We start from the raw sequence: 18,686 nt of genomic DNA on the forward strand, positions 1-18,686 counted from the left end.
CAGAGAATGATATCTTGTGATTTCCATATGAGGAGCAGCTATCAGAAGCATTTGTGGGTGATCTCAAGTCTTCTCATGGTCTGGAGAGGAAGAATCGATCTACACAACTTTTCACTTGCCATGATCATCAGTTCCATATGTTCAGTCATATTATTTTCTCACTTCCTAACCATACAATAAAAGCTAAGAAATAGAAATTACTGGAATAGTTGTCTGGCCAGTAGGGAAGAAAATGGTATGCAACAACAGTGAGTGATCCCTGGACAAAGGATAGGCATCTGTGTGCTGGCCAGCTGAGTTCAGCCTTTTTAAAGCCATTTTTTGCCCTCCCCAGGCTACAGAGGCTTTATAGGAGCCTGGGGAGGACGAAAAGAGCCTCGCCCGCCCGCCCACCCCCGGAGGCCCTCCGGAGGCTTCAGGAGCTTCCCTGAAGCCTCTGGAGCGCAAAAAACCAGCCCCATGGGCAAACTGGAACTTCAGGAACGGACTTCCGGTTTGCTCGTAGGGTCGGTTTAAGCCAGCGATGGCGAACCTTTTTGCGTGCCATACGTGAGGGGAGCGCATAGGGGTCCTGTGTGGGCGTGCTGCACCCATAATGCAATGCGTGCCCCCCCAGTGCGCATGCGCGCACTACAAGCGTGCCCCCCATTTTTACATGCTTTTTTTCCCCCTCCCTAGGCTCCAGAGGCTTTATGGAAGCCTGGGGAGGGGTAAAACAGCCTCCCCTGCACCCCAGGACGCCCTCCGGAGGCATCAGGGAAGCCTCCGGCCATCCCTGAAGCCTTCGGAGCGCTCAAAACGACCCTCCGAGCAAACCAGAAGTCACTTCCTGTTTGCTCAGAGGGTCATTTTAAGCGTTCCGAAGGCTTCAGGGACCGTCCAGAGGCTTCCCTGATGCCTTCGGAGCACTCAAAACGACCCTCCGAACAAACCGGAAGTCACTTCTGGTTTGCTTGGAGGATCGTTTTGAGCACTCCGAAGGCTTCAGGGACTGTCCGGAGGCTTCCCTGACGCCTCCAGAGGGTGTCCGGGGGGGGGGGGGGAAGGCTGTTTTTGCCTCTCCAGGCTCTATAGGAGCCTGGGGAGGGCGAAAAATGGCTTTAAAAAAGGGTGAACTTAGCTGGCCAGCGCGCGCATGCACGCTGGCCAGCTGACAGGGCAGTGCCTGGTAAGCCCTGACAAATGGCTCCATGTGCCACTTGTGGCACACGTGCCATAGGTTCGCCATCACTGGTTTAAGCCCTCCAGAGGCTTCAGGGACATTCAGGAGTCTTCCCTGAAGCCTCGGGAGGACTAAAAGGACCCTATGAGCAAACCAGAAGGGTGCTTTTTAGTCCTCTGAAGGTCCTTGAAGCCTCTGGAGGGCTTAAATCGACCTACGAGCAAACCTAAAGTGACTTCCGGTTTGCTCATAGGGTCGTTTTTTGTCAGAGGCTTCAGGGAAGCCTGCTGAAGGTCACTTAAACCTCCAGAGGGCCACCGGGGGGCTGTTTTTGCCCTCCCTGGTCCCCTATAAAGCCTCTGGAGCCTGGGGAGGGCGAAAAAAAGCATGCAAAAAATGGGGGGGGGAGCCTCTCATGCGAGCATGCACACTGGGGGGGGGTGTTGCACGTTGCATTATGGGTGCAGCTCGCCTGCGCACGATCCCCCTTTGCTCTCGCGCCTTATGGCGCGAGAGCCAAAAAAGGTTTGCCATCGCTGCTATAAACCATAGTTGTATTCATGTAAATTTCTAAGCCATGGTTTATGAAATTAATTCAGACAACCATAAGTGTACAATACACTGAATCATAAATTAACCATATTGGCTGGATTCTCTTAACATACTAGGCCACAAATTAGCCAACTATATTTTAGCTTGGCATCTTCTGCAAACTCGGCTAAGAAGTCTAGAATTGTAGCATTAGAATACTGCAATCATTGAATTTGAGTTGCCCTCCAAAATGCAATGTCAATGTATATAACGGCAAAATGAAAAAAGCAACTAAATAAAATCCAAACAACAAAAATAAAAGCAGCAGCATGCATCTATTTTATAAAGACTTTAAAATATCTTTAAAATAAATAAGGATTAATAATATCAACAAATATCACCTTTCAAATTTCATATCCCCAATCTTAATCAACTTCGTTGTATTTAAGTACAATGACAATAAATACTATACTTATACTTATAATATAGCTATAGGTCACTTTAAAATATAGCTTCTATGGCTTTAGCATAGAGTGTATATTTAATCAATGAATGAAAGCACATACTAAATTATTGTGTTGCAGTAACACAGCCAAAATGCTGAAGCCAAAAGTGGAATGGAAATTCCCTATTGGAAAATGAGGCTTAAGTCCAAATCTTTATCTTGGTTGCTAAAGAACAGCATCTTCAGAAAGTGAAGGAATTCTTTCTTACACATGCCCAGAAGACATTTATTAATTTATATGCCCCAACACCTCTAACTCTTAGGAAGCTATCCCATAGTTTGCTGAATCAACTAGGTTGAGTGGAATAAATTCAATTCCATTTTATCCAATCCCTAAAATGTGCCCCTGATTCATGTTAGCAACCCTAAATTTATGATAGAGTTTACAGTATAACTATAAAGCTATACAGAAATCCAAACCGCCACCAGCGCTGGTCTTCAAACATAATCTAAATAAAAGCGGGCCTTTGAGACATGGGGTTACCCTCCGCAAGACTTCCTCTTTCATACAGGCCCCTTAGCAACGACTTTCCCATCTAACGACTTTTGGGTGGATAAGAAGCGCCCGTTCAATTGGCTTCCTTACCTCTTATATTCCAAGTAGTCGTCTATGGCCGCGGCAGCCCCGGGCTGAAATGTCAGCCGCTCCATTACTTTGGGAACAGTCTACGGGCTATTCGCAGCAGAGATGCCCTTTCGCAGATCCCGCGAAACCTTTCCAAGAGACACGCGGCACGAAACGATGGCTTCGGGGGGAGAGGGGAGGTGGCTCCCTGTCAGGAGGAGCGGTTGGGCCGCGGTGTCGTTCGGGAGGACTCACCGTTGCTTGGGAGGCAACGGTTTCACAACACTTTCAGCGCCCGCCTTGGTTTTGAATATATTTTGTTGAAACTTCCGCTCTTCCGTTGCTACGTGAACCCTTTCAGCGACAAAATTACAGTTTTAACGATTTTGCGATAAGGGCAACTAGTAAAGAAATACTAGCTAGGCCGCCCGCCCTCCCGAAATTGAGTACGCACAGTTGCCAGAGCTACAAAGTTTGCCTGTCTAGACAGGGTAGTCAATGCTTCAGTGCGTCATATGAACTACCCGCCGGAATCGCTATTCACTACCTCTATTTTTTTTAATAAACCTAGCCAGTTTGATGCAGTAGGAAGGCAGCGTTTCATAACTTGGCAGCTTGAAAGTGTATAGATTTCAACTCTCAAGAATTCCCCCGGAAGCAGGCTCTCTGGAGAATTCTAGCCTTGAGGTCCACATGTCTTCAAGTTGCCAAGGCTAAGAAACAATATAAAATGCTGGCATACAAATCAGGATATTGAGTTCTAAGTTCTGCCATGGCCACGAAAGCTGCCTGAATGATTTTAAACCAATCCCTTTCTCTTCAGCCCAGCCCAATCCACCTCAGTTATTGGGAGAGTACAATAGGAAGCAGAACCATTAGGTATGTTCCCTGCCTTTAGTTTTATTTATACCGGTATTTATATATAAAACTATGTCTCTACATGTATATTGAGTTTTATTTATACATGTATATTTACTTATATACATTACCTTTTGCAACTTCTGACAAGCAAAGTCAATGGGGAAGCCAGATTCACTTAACAATCATGTTACTAACTTAAAAACTGCATTGATTCATTTAGCAACTGTGGCTAGAAAAGTCACAGTAAAATGGAGCAAAACTCACTTGACTCTCGGGGGTGTCGGCAACCGTGGCTCCAGAGCCGCATGTCGCTCTTTGATCCCGCTCCCTGCCGACCTAGTCACGCGACCTGGTCTCCGCCCTGTACCACTGGCCCAACCCGGCCGTGGCTAATGCCAACCTCGCTAACACGAGGGCTGGCTGAGTGGGAATGGGATCCGGGAGGAGGGTACTGTTAGATATTAGCATATATCGAGATAAGTCTTCCCTCAGGTCCGCTCCTACAGCGGGAAACAGGTATTCATCTGATTGGTCAATGGGCGTGCCTCATCCCTATAAAAGGGGAACCCTCCGACCACAGGTTGAGCTGGATCACTACTACTACTAATAAAATGAGCTGTTGAGTTACTTCGTGTCCGCAGTCTGTCTCTCGTTGCCCAGATCTAACATTGGCGACGAAGGTGGGATTGAGAGACAGATAGGACGAAGAGCGCACTTCAAGAATCTCCGGATTTGATCCAGCCCAGGAATTCGGCAGAAATTCCGGCAGCCATCTCAGATCACCGCAGCGCGGCAAATTCAAACTGAGAAAATGGCGATGCATGCTCCCCCCGCTCCTTTCGACCCAGCAACCGACGAATGGGAAGCCTTCATGATTCGCTTCGAGTGTTTCCTCGAAGCAAATGAGTACACGGGGATCACCGATGCAAGAAAGAAAAATATCTTCCTCGGCTACTGCGGAAAGGAAGTCTTCAATACGGCCAGAGACCTCACCGCGCCTACTCCAATACAAGCAGTACCGTGGGCGACGCTGAAACAAGCCTTGGAAACACATTACGCGCCAAAACCGTCCCGCCATGTCAGCCGCAAAGAATTCAACACGAGGACTCAAATGGCGGGAGAATCCATTAACCAATTTGTTGCAGCTCTACGAAGAATAGCAGCCCACTGTGAATACAGGGATTTGGAAGAGCATATCTTAGAGCAATTCATCTGTGGGGTAAGAGACATTTCGTTGCAAAAGAAACTGTTAGCCAACCCGAATCTAACCCTACAGTCAGCATTGAACAAAGCAAGAGCGTCGGAATCAGCGGAGAAATCAGCAGTGACCATACAAAGAAGGGTCAACGAAACCCAGCCGGCACCGAGACAAACCAGAGTCCACTACGAAGACGCAAGCCCCGACTACGTGGATCCCGAGTTCGAGGACAGTCACCTAATGCAGAGCAGTCACTGGAGGCCTGGGGGGAAACCCGGATCCCGCTTGCCGCCCTGCGCAAGCTGCGGAGGGAATCACCCCAGGTCTACTTGCAGGTTCAGGAACGCTGTTTGTTCGCACTGCAACAAACTTGGGCACATCGCACGAGTGTGCCGGAGCGGAGTCCCTGCCTCACGGCAGCCACCCATGTACCGCCAACAGAAGCCCAACCCAGGGGCTTGGCGAAATCAAAAAGGGCGCCCAGAGAGAAATCCACAAGTGTTTACCCAGAGAGAAACTCCCCAAAGAGCTGAACGAGCGTATTCCCAGAGAGATTACTCACAAGAAAGTGAGCGAGCGTATCCCCATAGAGAATTCACACAGAGAGCCGAAAGAGCGTTCTACCAAGACGCTCAACGAGAGTATTTTCAGGATATAGACGATGAGATAGAGTTGACCCAGAGAGAGGAGTTGCGAACGTATCTCACCACGATACATCAGGTCCGCCCTAAGCGGCCCAAAAGGCTGAAAGTCACAGTCCTCTTGGAGGGCTCACCCTGCGAGCTGGAGGTTGACACAGGATCAACCCTGACGATCATTTCATGGGCATCCATGAAACAGGCCATTCCCGGCCTCAGAAAGAGCCAACTGCGCGCTCCTGACGTCCTGCTACGAGACTACCAGGGGAACCAAGTCCCCATCGTGGGCCAAGGCACATTCCACATCCAGTTTAAGGACATCGAAGCCCAGCTGCCCGTGACCATCTCCAGCGCGCCATTGCAGAACCTCCTGGGGCTTGATTGGTTTGAAGCCCTGGGATTAGAAGTCACCGGAATCAACGCCGTGAGAAACAGCAGCGCTGAAAAGATCTTTAAGGAGTTCGAGGATGTGTTCAGCTCCGGTCTTGGTAAGTATGTGGGCAAACCAATATCGTTCAATTTAGATCCAAATGTGGCGCCAATCCGACTTAAACCGAGACGAGTGCCTTTTGCACTCCGCCCAAAAATAGATAAAGAGATAGATAAGTTAGTGGAACAAGGAATCCTTGAGCCGGTAGATCACGCGCGTTGGGAGACACCTATCGTGACCCCAGTTAAGTCAGACGGATCAGTCCGCTTGTGCGCAGACTATAAATGCACAATTAATGTCGCGCTACAACAGAGCGCATATCCGGTGCCCGTAGTACAGCACCTATTGCACTCATTGGGGCCAGGAAAGGTTTTCGCTAAGTTAGATATGGCACAAGCTTACCAGCAACTGCCAGTAGATAGCGCCACAGCGGAGGCCCAGACTATAGTGACGCACAGAGGAGCGTTTAAATGCAACCGGCTACAATTCGGCGTAAGTATTGCTCCAGGATTGTTCCAGAGCGTCATGGAACGACTGTTGCAAGGGATACCGGGAGTCGTCCCATATTTTGACGATATCTTGGTGTCCGCTGCAAACGAGGAGCAACTAAACAAAAGAGTCAGATCTGTTTTGGCCAGAATCAGAGAGAAGGGCCTCCGCCTTAAAAAAGAAAAATGCCAAATTAACGTGCCTAGTGTAGAATTCCTGGGTTATAGAATTGATGGTCAGGGAATTCACCCCACTGAAAAGAAAATTAAGGCAATCCAGGACGCCCCCACACCACGAAATCAAACCGAGTTGCAGGCCTTCCTCGGACTACTTAATTTCTACAGCGTTTTTCTGAGACAGAAGGCGACCGTTGCTGAGCCACTACACCGTCTACTCCAGAGGAACGCACCATGGAGATGGGGACGAGCCGAAGCTGCAGCATTCGCCGGGGTAAAGCGCCTGCTCACCACTGACTCACTACTTGTGCAATACAGTCAAACCCTCCCGCTGGTATTGACCTGCGACGCATCGCCTTTCGGGGTTGGAGCAGTCCTCAGCCACAGGATGCCCGACGGGAAAGAAGCACCCATTGCTTTCTACTCCAGAACTCTTTCATCGGCCGAAAGGAACTACAGCCAAATGGACAGAGAAGCATTGGCTGCCGTTGCAGGTGTGAAACGTTTCCATGAATACCTCTACGGCCGCGATTTTGAACTCATTACTGATCACAAACCGCTGTTAGGACTTTTGGCGGGAAATCGCCCCACTCCGGTCTCCCTTTCTCCACGTATGACCAGGTGGACTGTTTTCCTGGCTGCGTACTCTTACAAGTTAATTCATCGACCGGGCTCCACTCTAGGGCACGCAGATGCGCTCAGCCGTTGCCCATTACCAGACATTTTGCCAGACCCCACTCCAGAAGTACCGGTATTGCTCATTGACTGTTTGGATTCGGGACCGGTTTCTTCTTACGATGTCGCAAGGTTCTCCTCGAAGGACAATTTAATAAAACAAGTGCAAACTTGGGTATGGAGGGGGTGGCCGAAGGGAAATGTGGGCCCGGAATTCAAAATGTTTTGGTCTAAACGGGACGAACTCTCCGTGTTACAGGGATGTTTGTTGTGGGGGGATCGAGTTGTTATTCCTTTTGCTCTACGAAAAAAGGTATTGAATGCTTTACATATGGGTCATCCGGGGATCGTGAGAATGAAAGCGTTAGCGAGAAGTTATGTGTGGTGGCCCAATATGGACAAAGAAATAGAGGAGTGGGTGGCCACTTGCGACCCATGCCAGGAGTCGAGACCAGCACCCCCGGAAGCGCCCGCCACAGAATGGGAGAAACCCAAGGCACCCTGGTCACGCATTCATATTGATTTTGCAGGACCATTCCAGGGTCAAACCTTCCTCATAGTTGTAGATGCTTATTCTAAATGGTTAGATGTAGTCCTAATGACATCAACCACGGCAGAGGCAGTTATAAAGGTTCTTAGGCGGCTTTTCGCCACCCATGGTCTACCAGATCTGTTAGTATCGGACAACGGGCCCCAATTCACGGCCATGCAGTTCGAAACATTTTTAGCAGGGTTGGGAATCAGACACGCCCTCATCGCGCCATTCCATCCAGCGTCCAATGGTCAGGCAGAAAGAATGGTGCGATTCGCGAAAGAGGCCCTCGCCAGGATGGGCCCGGGGGATTGGCAAACACGCATTGACCATTACCTCCTCATTCAACACATTACCCCGAGCGCAACGACGGGTAGAAGCCCCGCTGAACTACTAATGGGTCGCCGCCTACGGTCTCACCTGGACAGGCTCCACCCGAATTATTCTACCTCGGCTCCCCCAGACTCTACAAGTAAGGTCAGATCTTTTAGAGAAGGAGACACTGTTTATGCTCAAAATTACACAGGGGGGACATTGTGGATACCGGCGAGGGTCATTGGCATCATGGGCCCTCGATCGTATTTGTTAGAGCTTGAAGATGGGCGGAATTGGAGAAGGCACATCGATCAGCTTCGAGGTCGCCTAGCACAATCCAACTTACGGGATGAGGGCGAAAGTTTCCTGTCCACAGAAAGACAACCGCAGGGAAACTTCATCCCAGGAAACGACGACACCGGCGAGCTAAGCGGGGGACAGGACATCACGCACGCAGCTGAGCAACCCCCCGTCATCACAGCCGCTGAGCAACCCCCCGTCATCGCAGCCGAACAAGATACCAGGGAAAAGAGCATCGAAAACGCAAGACCTCCAGAAACAGAAAAAGCACCCGATCCTGCAACCACTTCAAACCAACAGGAAACCAGTCCTGCAAGTACTTCAACGCAACCTGAACTCCGACGTTCCTCCCGAGCAAGACAAACACCCACCTACCTAAAGGACTATGTCACCTACCGCAACGTCCCATCTAGGAGGGGAGGGGTGTTAGATATTAGCATATATCGAGATAAGTCTTCCCTCAGGTCCGCTCCTACAGCGGGAAACAGGTATTCATCTGATTGGTCAATGGGCGTGCCTCATCCCTATAAAAGGGGAACCCTCCGACCACAGGTTGAGCTGGATCACTACTACTACTAATAAAATGAGCTGTTGAGTTACTTCGTGTCCGCAGTCTGTCTCTCGTTGCCCAGATCTAACAGGTACGACAGAAAGGGGACAGGCCCGCAGCTGAAGAGCGAGCACGAGTCGCAGTGACGGTTTTCCCGAAGACGACCCTCCTCCTCCTCACGCGATCCCCTGGCCGGCTGTTGCAGGGCTGCAAGAGCGCGCGCCAGCGGGGATACCCTCCTCAAGCGATCGGCCGGCCTTGGCCAAAGTGCAACGAAGGTGCACGGAGCTGGCAGATTGACCAGCTGACGGTCCAGCGTTTTTGGCGACGGCTCTCCGGCTTTCACTAAGCCTGATCACCGGGGTGGGCGTGCAAGGTTTGACGGGGCCAGACCCCTTTTCCCAGTGCCCCGAGCTTCTTTACCAGCTGAGTGGTGCCGCTGGCAGCACTGATTGAAAAGCCGCCTCTGAGCGGCGAAACTCCCCCATGCGAGATTTAAAGCTGCCTAGAAGAGGCTTTTCAGTGCCGCTGGAGGAACCGCTCCGCTCGCTTGCAGAGGGTATCCTCGCGCGCGCGCACTTGTGTGTGTGTGAGTGAGTGAGAGAGAGGGGGGGGAGGGAAAAAAACAGAGAGAGAAATGAAAAAATGATGGAGAATGAGAGGAAAAAGAGAGAAACAAATGAGAGAGAAGGGGGAGAGTGGGAGAGAAAAATAAGTGAGTTCGAGGGAGGGGGGAGAGGGGGGAAATGAAAGGGGGAGAGAAAGGAAGGAAAGAAAGGGAAAAAACAAATGAGAGAAAAGGGGAGAAAAAGAGAAAGGCGAGAAAAATGAGAAAATGATGGAGGGAGAGAATGAAAAAGGGAAACAAATGAGAGGGAAGGATATAGTTTCCCACAGAAAACACCTGGATCCACAAAACCTGGGTAGGTGTGGGGTGGTGGTCATGTGACTGGGTGGGAGTGACATTGAATTAGCCATGTCCACTCAGGTTTTGTGGCTCCCAGTGTTTTCTTTTCTTTGGGAAACAGGTCCAAATGGCTCTTTGAGCGTTTTACTTAACAATGGAAATTTTGGTCACAATTGTGGTCATAAGTTGGGGATCACCTATAACACAAATTGTAGTGAAATATACTTAGAACTAAGCAAGCATGGAATCTCCCTTCATTCTATTGTTAATTTTTTTCTTTAAGTCAGTGTTGACTGCTTGGCTGAATCCTTGCAAGGCTGAAAGAAAGGAATTAGCACAAGACTTCCCAGCTGTCTAGGACTAGAACTCAGAGATCCCTGCTTTTTACTTAATGCCTTAATCCTAAACCAAACTTGTTCTCCTGATTTATTTATGAGATAGATATTAAAGCAATACTAACAACTGGATATCAGTATTACCATAAAAAACTAATTAAAACTTTTGAAAACGTAAGTGAAAAGATCAATAGGGACTCATAGCATGGTCATATATTTTATTTAATCTTTCCAGATATTACAGTCGTGAAAAGAAAATCATCTGAAGCTGTATATCTAGAACCACAAATCTTGTTCTTTTTCTAAATATTTTTTAAACCACATAGCATATTCTAAGAAAAAATAGCAGAACAATCCTTTTACAAATCATTTTATATAGGTGCAAAACCCAAACTGGCACTTCATTTTATAATTTATAATGCAGAATGTAGACCGTACTATAGAGCACCTTCACCACAATTCTCCACTATAAGGCTAACATGGATATAAGGCAATGCTGATCTCTCTGTTCCCATTTCAAGTTCATTTGAAAAGATCCTGGTTACAAACCCAGTTATTACTGCTTCACAGGAATTGTGTGCATAACAGACTGTACTGCTTTATCATAGATTTTCAATAAACATCAAAATGCCATAAACAAAGTTCAACCCACTCCTCTTGTTTTTATTTCAGGAGTAACTTAAGATGCAGTATGCCCCATGAATCACTGGCTGCAAAATATATTGAATAGGAAAGCAATGAATAAGACGCTAATAGTGTTCAACATCCAATTAATGTGACTCCATCACAGGTTATATCTTCAGTTACTAAATACATGTATTAAATGTTTCTGGAATAGCTATATGCATTACTATTTTTTAATCAACTGCCTTAGTTCTGTAGCAAGATTACACTTTGGCACATTGCTACTTTAGATTTTCTCAAGTGTAACTATTTTTAAAACATTCTTTCTCAAGCTATTTCACAGTGCAAAAAGAAGACACTCTTTGGACCACCATCTTTGAGATGGAACAAATTTCAATTGAAACAAAAAACTGCCTACTAATTTTAAAATATTTAACCTATCTATACTTAACACAGCTCACTTTAAAGGTATTCCTTCGTCACTATGGATTAGTAAACCAGTTCATAAGATCAAGCCAATTTCCTATTTATATTTATTTAGATACTAAATCTATACCCTTTCTGTAGCTATCATAGAATTTTCTACTTGATTTGTATAATACCTACACTTTTCTACTCAACATCTTTAATTAGCATGAGTTAAGTTTCCTTTCAAAATGAGGCATCTCCATATCCAGCAAAAGATCATTCCAAATGCTCAGACCTCTGACTTCAAAGTTCCCATCCTGGGCCTTGAGCTGTCTTAACCAAGTCTGGACTGCACTACTCAGAGGCTCTGGCTCCTGGTAAAGGCAACTGACACGGTTCTGCATCTCCTCCCAAGATACTTCATTTTCTTTTAGACCACTAGTTTGCCATTTCCCATGCAGAGGATCATAACTGAGGCAGTTTCCCCAGGCTGAGAGGAAACTCAAATAGGAAGCAAGTAATTCAGCGTAATGGGCACAAAGTGAAGCCAAACATCGGGGAGACAAAAAGCGGCAGAAGGACAAGAGACGAGCTGGGTCTCCAAACAGCAACCAAGGGAGGAGTAACACCTTGGCCTCCATTTCCCAACCAGGCTCCATCAATGCTGCAGCCACAACTCTGTATAGCATGGAACCACAGGGCAAACAGTCTAACAAGGCCGAAGAAGATCGACCTTGGTTCCCATCACCATTTCTGTCACTTTGCAGCTGTGAAAGCAGCATCTGAGCCTGGACTCTCACTGGCAGCCCTTCCCATTGTTCAATAGCAGCTGTTCCTTTTATAGGAGAGTCCAAGAGACCAAGAACTTGAGAGGCAGCTCTTCGTCTTGCCAGTAGATTGATGAAGGACTCTGCTCCACCAGTTGCTGGGATCAAGAAGCTGCAGAAAAGGCTATGGCGGGTGTTAGAAGATAATGCCGGATTTTCCAGCAATGCCAAACCCAGAAGCTCTGGGCAGCGTTTCAAGTGACTTAACCTGACTAAACCTCTTTTTTTCAGCTGTTGCTTCAAAGCTCCCCGGAGGGCTGGTTGAGCCCGAAGACTGCTGTGAAGTTGACGAAAGAAGTGCCCCCAATTTAGAGCTCGTGTTAGAGTTGCAGGATCCCAACTTTGTACCATTCGTGAGCGGGAAGCTGCCAAAAGGCTAGGCAACTGCTCTGTTTGTAAGAGCAGCTTCTCCATGAGGCAGAGAGCAAAATTCCTTGTTACTTCAAATGGCAACCTCAGAAGAAAATGTTTTCTTTTGCTAAAAGATCACTTCCTAGAAATATTGTTTGGCTTCTGGTTGCTCTAAGATTTGGTTTTCATATAGAAAATTTCTGCTGGTTGGCCTATTGCTGTAGTTATTGTTTGCAATTCATTCAATCAATTTATTTGTTTTTTTTTTCTTTCTATTATTAGACTTCTTTTTTGTTTTGTTTTGAGGGAATGTTCTGGGTAGTTTGATCTTTGGGGGGGGGGTGTGTGTGTTATTTTCCTACAATAGTTTTACTACCAATACACCTTTTTAAAAGTTACAGTGCAATGTTGCTTTATGAAGCAACTTTCTTAACACAAAGATTTTTATATAAAGAAATTGAGTCTCTATATGTTCATTTTTTTCTACTGCAACTGGATATAGATTGCCTTTAGCCAACAGTTTGTTTCTCTCCTGAAGAAGAATTAAATCAAAACCATTCCACCCGTGCAAAGTATTTTGATTATTATCTTATATTGTGTGCTGCATTTACTCGTTTGATTGTAGTTGATGGCATTAAGTTCCCATTTGTAGTATTTGTTGCTGAACCATTTACAACCATATAATCAACCTTGTTTTCCAGTTTGACCAAGCGTTGCAAGATGTCATCTAGAAGAACTGCAATTGTTCTTTTCAGATCAGCTAGAGGGAACAAAAAAGTATGTTCAGAAAGTGACACTGCACAGGCAAAATGTCATGTGAGAAAATAGTTATTTTCTCATTGTTTGTCTGGGTATAACTTTTTTTGTATCTGTTTAATGTAATGGAAAAAATACAGCATATACAAACTTTTTAAATGTACTGTTGATGTTCTATTTTTCAGTTTTAATTTTTTTCTTTGCTTTTAACAGATTAAATAAATGTGATACTCCAGAGTATAACAATCTAAACCTTCATTTGTAACAAAAACTAAAAATACTGAATATATTTATAGTTGTCTAAATAAACAATTTACTTATCTAATATACCTCTGTAATATATCTTCATAACAATATACTGAAAGTCATTTTTATATGTAATCAATAAAAAAAAATTTTTGAATTTCTCCAAATCCTCCATTGTTTTGAAAGTTCTGGAAATTTTATATTTCTAGTATTAGACAAAAACCTATATTATTCAAAGCAAAATGTTTCTAGTCATACCATACATATCCAATGCCAGTATATCAGCTCTTTAATATTAAGAATGTCTAATATTTCTTGCAAACGAAAACTATTATATATTATGTTCAATTTCAGTAAACATTGAATATGTAGCAAATATTAGTTCCACTTTATAAATATAAAAACTTCTTATGCTTTATATATTTTGAAAAACTAAAGTGAGGATGAATTTACAGAGATTATGTAGGCTTACCATATCCCGTCATTGCAACTCCATTATCACCATTTATTACATTCTTGTTTTCTTCTGCTAGGGCTCTAACGTATCTTTTACTTAAGTCAAGAATTTGTTCACGCAATTCAGCACTGCTCTGTTGTCTTGGATGCTGAAAGGTGTAGCGCAGTAACATTATGCCCCAGATAAAACCAAAAACTAGCAATAATAAACTCAATTTTTGGGACACATTTTTTCTAGAAAATGCAAAAACCATTTCTGAGCAGGCTAAATATGTCAGTAGAAGGTAGTAAGTGAGAAGTCACAGTATCTTCAAGGTAAGTTGTTTTGCAAAACATCTTCACAGCATGCTTGGTCTTCGGGGGAGACTATTTTGTCTAATTTTTCCATTTGTTTCCTGAAATTTTTTATCAAAAAACTTGTGTCAAAATTGTTTATTTTTTATAAACTACAGTATTAATTTGGAATGTGTTACATAATTTAGAGCATTATTATTGGAAACCCTGTAAAATTACTTCTGAAAATACAGGCAATATAAGAACAAAAATCTAGTAATTTTCCAAACTATAATTGTATACAATAGCAATATTAACATGAATTGGAAATTCATGGTACAAATATCCATTCAGTGATGAACTAGTTGGTGCCTTTGTGTAAGTTTTTATCTCTCTACTTCAGCTTTACATCTGTACTATGAAAACAGTTCCATTATTATCAAGAATTCCAATTCCATTATTTAAAAAGATTGCTGGAAAAATATTGATTAAATACTAACTATATCAGAAAAAGCATCAGCAGTAAGGTGAAAAGCCATTTCATCAGCCCTGAAGATAAGACATTATCCTTTTTCTCTCTCTTTAAACTATATCCTGATAAGTTATATGAAATTCTAAGAAATTATGTCTAAATTTGTTTATTAACCTTTTTTTCATCCTCTATGGTGTCTTTTAAATTGAAAGTTTTCTATCAATGACTGCCATCCCATCCCCGCCTTTCTGAACAGATAAGACAAAAGTGCTATAATGTTAGTCTTCACTTAACAGTCATTCATTCAGCAACCATTTGAAGTTACAAGAGTGCTGAATAAATGATAGTAATAAGTAGCTGCCGAAAATATAGCATTTGTAACATTCTTGTGGTCTCATGATCTAAATTTGTGTGCTTAGCAGTCCACCCGCATTTATGGCTGCAGTGTGCACATCAATCTTCTCCACTCACCTGTCTCCCCCTCACCTTTGCCCTTTTGGCCACTCCATACCCGGCCACCATCACCTACCAGTTTGCCCCAACTGACTTTGCCATCTTTTTCTTCATACTGCTGAAGAGGTATGCCTGACCAAGGCAGCTGCTGTTCTTTAACAATGTCTTCTAAGGAGTAGCAGTTGCCTCAGCCAGAAGCACCTCATCAATGACAAAAGGCAAAGGCCAGATAGAGGTGGCAGCCAATGCAGCAGAGTGCAGGGCAACCAAAAGGGCCGAGGTGGAGGAGGTAGCGGTTGGGAAGAGTTGAAGAAGAGGTCAGCATGGAATGACAGGAGTAACATGAGGTCCTCGCCTAACAATTGCAACCAGGAGTATTGGAATTGCTGCTAAGCAATGTAATAACATGATGTTTCACCAAACAACTGTTTTGCTTGGGGATGTACATTCCAATCCCAGTAAGAGTTGTTAAGGACTACCTGTAAACCATCTGCAAGTGAGAAATTTGTGACTTCCCTAAAGGTTTTGTATTTCAGACCCCAAAATCCCAGGAAGTTTGGTTAACAGTGAGAGAAAACAGAAGCCACATTCAGACTCTTTACAACAGGGGTGTCAAACCCACTCACATCACGGGCCGTATCGTGATATATCGTTATGTTTTTTGCCTTTGCAGAGTCAGAGTGGGTGTGGCCTGTGAGGGCTGCATCCTGCCCGCGGGCAGCCAATTTGACAGGCCTGCATTAGAATAAACTCCATTAGAGAAAACAACAACCCAGAACTACTTATGTAGGAATTACAGCTAAACAGTGTTTTATCAGACAGTTTTCCACTGCAGATTAATATTGCATATTGCAAAGGTTGCATATTGCCAACACATAAAATAAGTACTTTTCAAGATAATAAATTAGGAACACCTACCATTTTATAATCCTGCTGCTTTAGTTGGAGCTAAATGTCCTCAATAACCAATATTCTAAAACAACATTTGTCTCCATACTCAGTTCAATATCATTTTGAGTAAACTCAAGGATTATCTAATGTTGTATTTAGTCAGTCTAATGCAGTTCTTATTTTTCAGAACCATTTAGGACAGAGAGAAACATCTGAGGAAAAAGAATTTTAAAAAAATATAAACTTGCTCAGGTTATTATTATTATAAATCTGGGCATGAGAAGAAATTTTAAAAGGCATGTTGGCACTTCAAACATAGATTTTATAATCCTCTAAGTACAACCAGGAAAAAGATATTAAAGATTCCAAAACATAAAAAATCATGTATTCCAAACTGCCCAAACCCCAATGTATATTAGTTTATAAGAAACAATTCTCTCAAAATTCTTATGTTTTCTTCAGCAAGATATAAGCAAGAAAAAGATAAGGATTGTATGTAAAGTTCAGATTTACACAAAGCTTAGTAGGGGATCTTTGGGTCTTTATGCGACTCTCTCAAAATGCAAATACATTATTCACCGTACAATAGCATTTGTACGCAATAAGTTACTTATGGCCTAATGTTATTTGTATATTATCAAAATTAAATAGAAAAGACCTTTGCAATGGATATCATTGCATCAACAGAAAGACACCAATTTTCCTATTTGTAAATACATAGAAAATTATTTTAAGAAGTAGTAAACACTATTAAATTAAAAGAATTTAAAATCTGACAGCAGGTTAGTGTCCATCTAAGTTCACATGTTGCATTGAGATCATAAAATAACATTTAACTTTATATAATTACATATTTTCAATCAAGTTAAACTCAAGTACTAATACAACATAATGCTTTTTAAAATGTTACCGTGTAAAATTAAATCTACCATGAGGAAGAGGCCTTTCACAAAAAAAAAACTGTTCACAATCTATATTTATTTCAAAATCTGCAATGTAGATAAGTCGGAGGAAGCTTAACTGAAGGCACAAGATGATTCAAGGAGCAAGGAAGTGAAATACTAATATCTTATTTCAGGAAAGCTATCAAGAAAACAACCTTTACAAAGGCATAAAGAACGTGCAAAATCGCCATGGTATTTAAGAAAACAAAGACTACGGTTGCATATATTCACACACGTGATTGTCATGGCTTAACCGTGATCTACTTAACCCCCGTTTATTGGATTGCACATTGAACCAAAACCTAGACGCACGAATTGAGTTCGCGCCAGACGCTAGGTTAGAACTTGGCTTGCTCTTTTCTGTGTCGGTATGTTCTGCCAACATACCGTACACGCCCCGAATCGTGCCTTAGAAACACAGGTGTTTTTCACCAAGCGACTCACACAAATCCATTCGTCGCCTATCAGATTTCTTCTCTCTCCATGGGTTTTACGACACAGGAAAAACTGGCGGCGGTCAGTCACTAAAACCCTGTCCGCCCTTCCGGCACTCGATCTCTTTCTCCCCTTCCCCCAGATATGTTCTCTAAACCTAAGTGCGAGTGATAAGTTTACCATCGAACCTCGCGCATCCTGCCAGCGGTACCAAAGAGAGCAAGCCTCCCCTTACCCCGGCATAGATTTCAGTCAGCACCTCCTACCTGCGTAGCGCATAGGGAAAACAGCAACTGAATCATATCCAGGCCGCACTTCCGCCTGCTGGTGGAAAGAGGGTAAAATTACCATAAGCGGGGTGGAGCAAAAGAAAGGCAACGGAAGCCGCACGTTTGAAATGTTGATTTTTGCTCCTAATGTTAAAAGCACGTTTATTTGCTATAGTGCATTATTGTTTTGCAGTACATTTACTGGGTGTTCTAGCTTAGAATTTTAAATTTTTAGCAATTTTATCTATTTTTTTTTAATCTTTTCAGCGTTTTCTTATAGTATATGAACGTTATAAACAAAACACTTCAAAAGTGGACAAAGTTACCTAGAAAGATAAACTGCACAAAGACTATGGTTGTGTGTGTTCAAACACAGGATTATCATAGTTTAACCGAGATCTACTTAACCTCAGTTTATTGGATTGCATATTGAAACAAAAACTAGATGCAGGAATTGAATTCAAGTAGAGTATGCGGCCACATCTGAGATGCTTTAATTCAGATTCTTATATAAAGTAGGGAGTTTGATGGATGACACAAATGACCCCTTTCCTTCCATGATTTTATGATGCCCCTAATAAAATGCTGCTAGTTTGATTGCAGTTAATTAGATTTATCTTACCTCCCAAGAGTCTTTGTTTACATGAGGCACTGAACTAACCACCCATATTTTAGTCTACCCCATTATATAAATCCAGCTTGTATATGATTAGTTTATGGTGTTGTCATGTCATAATGTGAAGTATTGGGACTTTTTTCCCCTTTGCTAAACCGGGCGGGGGCAGAGCTAGCATCTGGCCAACAGGCCACAAGTTTGACACCCCTGGTGTAATGGGTTGTACAAACCCGGAGAACTGAATTGCATAAATTGGTTAACTGGGCCAAAGTGAACATAACTGACAAAACGTCAAAAGGGGTCTTGAACCATAAATAAATTATATTAATAAAATATTTGATTCTAGATTCACCAAGAGCATCAACATTAGCAGTGAGACAGGTGACGATATCCTCTTCTGAAATAAGTTTTAATCAATACCTCTTTAGCTATGATGCCCAGAGGTTACTATGAGTGTATGAGGATCCGAATTAAGATTAAGGCTATGAGCAACATC

The 18,686-nt window shown here is 43.6% G+C and overlaps 3 protein-coding genes across 4 annotated transcripts in view; all 3 read right to left on the minus strand.

Moving 5' to 3' along the window:
* The window catches only part of FAM221A (family with sequence similarity 221 member A), a 44,454-nt gene extending 40,436 nt beyond the window's left edge, over positions 1-4,018 (minus strand). Inside the window, exons 1-2 of one of the 2 annotated variants that reach the window (XM_081933419.1) lie at positions 3,889-4,018; positions 2,785-3,117 (exon numbers count right to left, since the gene is read on the minus strand). In XM_081933419.1, coding sequence (XP_081789545.1) covers positions 2,785-2,849 — 65 coding nt within the window. In that variant the 5' untranslated portion in view covers positions 2,850-3,117; positions 3,889-4,018. Of the gene's footprint in view, positions 1-2,784; positions 3,118-3,752 lie in introns of both variants that reach the window. The other variant, XM_081933418.1, reaches the window with a different exon arrangement.
* A 6,355-nt stretch (positions 4,019-10,373) lies between these two features.
* FANCF (FA complementation group F) lies at positions 10,374-12,443 on the minus strand. The gene has a single exon (XM_081932166.1). It carries the CDS (start codon positions 12,440-12,442, stop codon positions 11,423-11,425), a length of 1,020 nt encoding a protein of 339 aa, XP_081788292.1. The 5' UTR covers position 12,443; the 3' UTR covers positions 10,374-11,422.
* Positions 12,444-12,963: 520 nt separating this feature from the next.
* CCDC126 (coiled-coil domain containing 126) lies at positions 12,964-17,629 on the minus strand (the record flags this gene model as incomplete). The annotated part of the gene is made up of 4 exons (XM_081932170.1): positions 17,572-17,629; positions 15,954-16,138; positions 13,854-14,232; positions 12,964-13,139 (listed from the first exon to the last, which is right to left on the minus strand). Exons 3-4 carry the CDS (start codon positions 14,089-14,091, stop codon positions 12,964-12,966), a joined length of 414 nt encoding a protein of 137 aa, XP_081788296.1. The 5' UTR covers positions 14,092-14,232; positions 15,954-16,138; positions 17,572-17,629.
* Between the last annotated feature and the right edge of the window lie 1,057 nt (positions 17,630-18,686).

This window comes from Natrix helvetica, assembly GCF_964273705.1.
Source record: "Natrix helvetica genome assembly, chromosome: Z".
Taxonomy (NCBI): Eukaryota; Metazoa; Chordata; class Lepidosauria; order Squamata; family Natricidae; genus Natrix; species Natrix helvetica.

What these genes read in the sequence shown, in the direction of transcription:
- FANCF (XM_081932166.1), bottom strand. Translation starts at nt 12,442, where the DNA reads ATGGAGAAGCTGCTCTTACAAACAGAGCAGTTGCCTAGCCTTTTGGCA.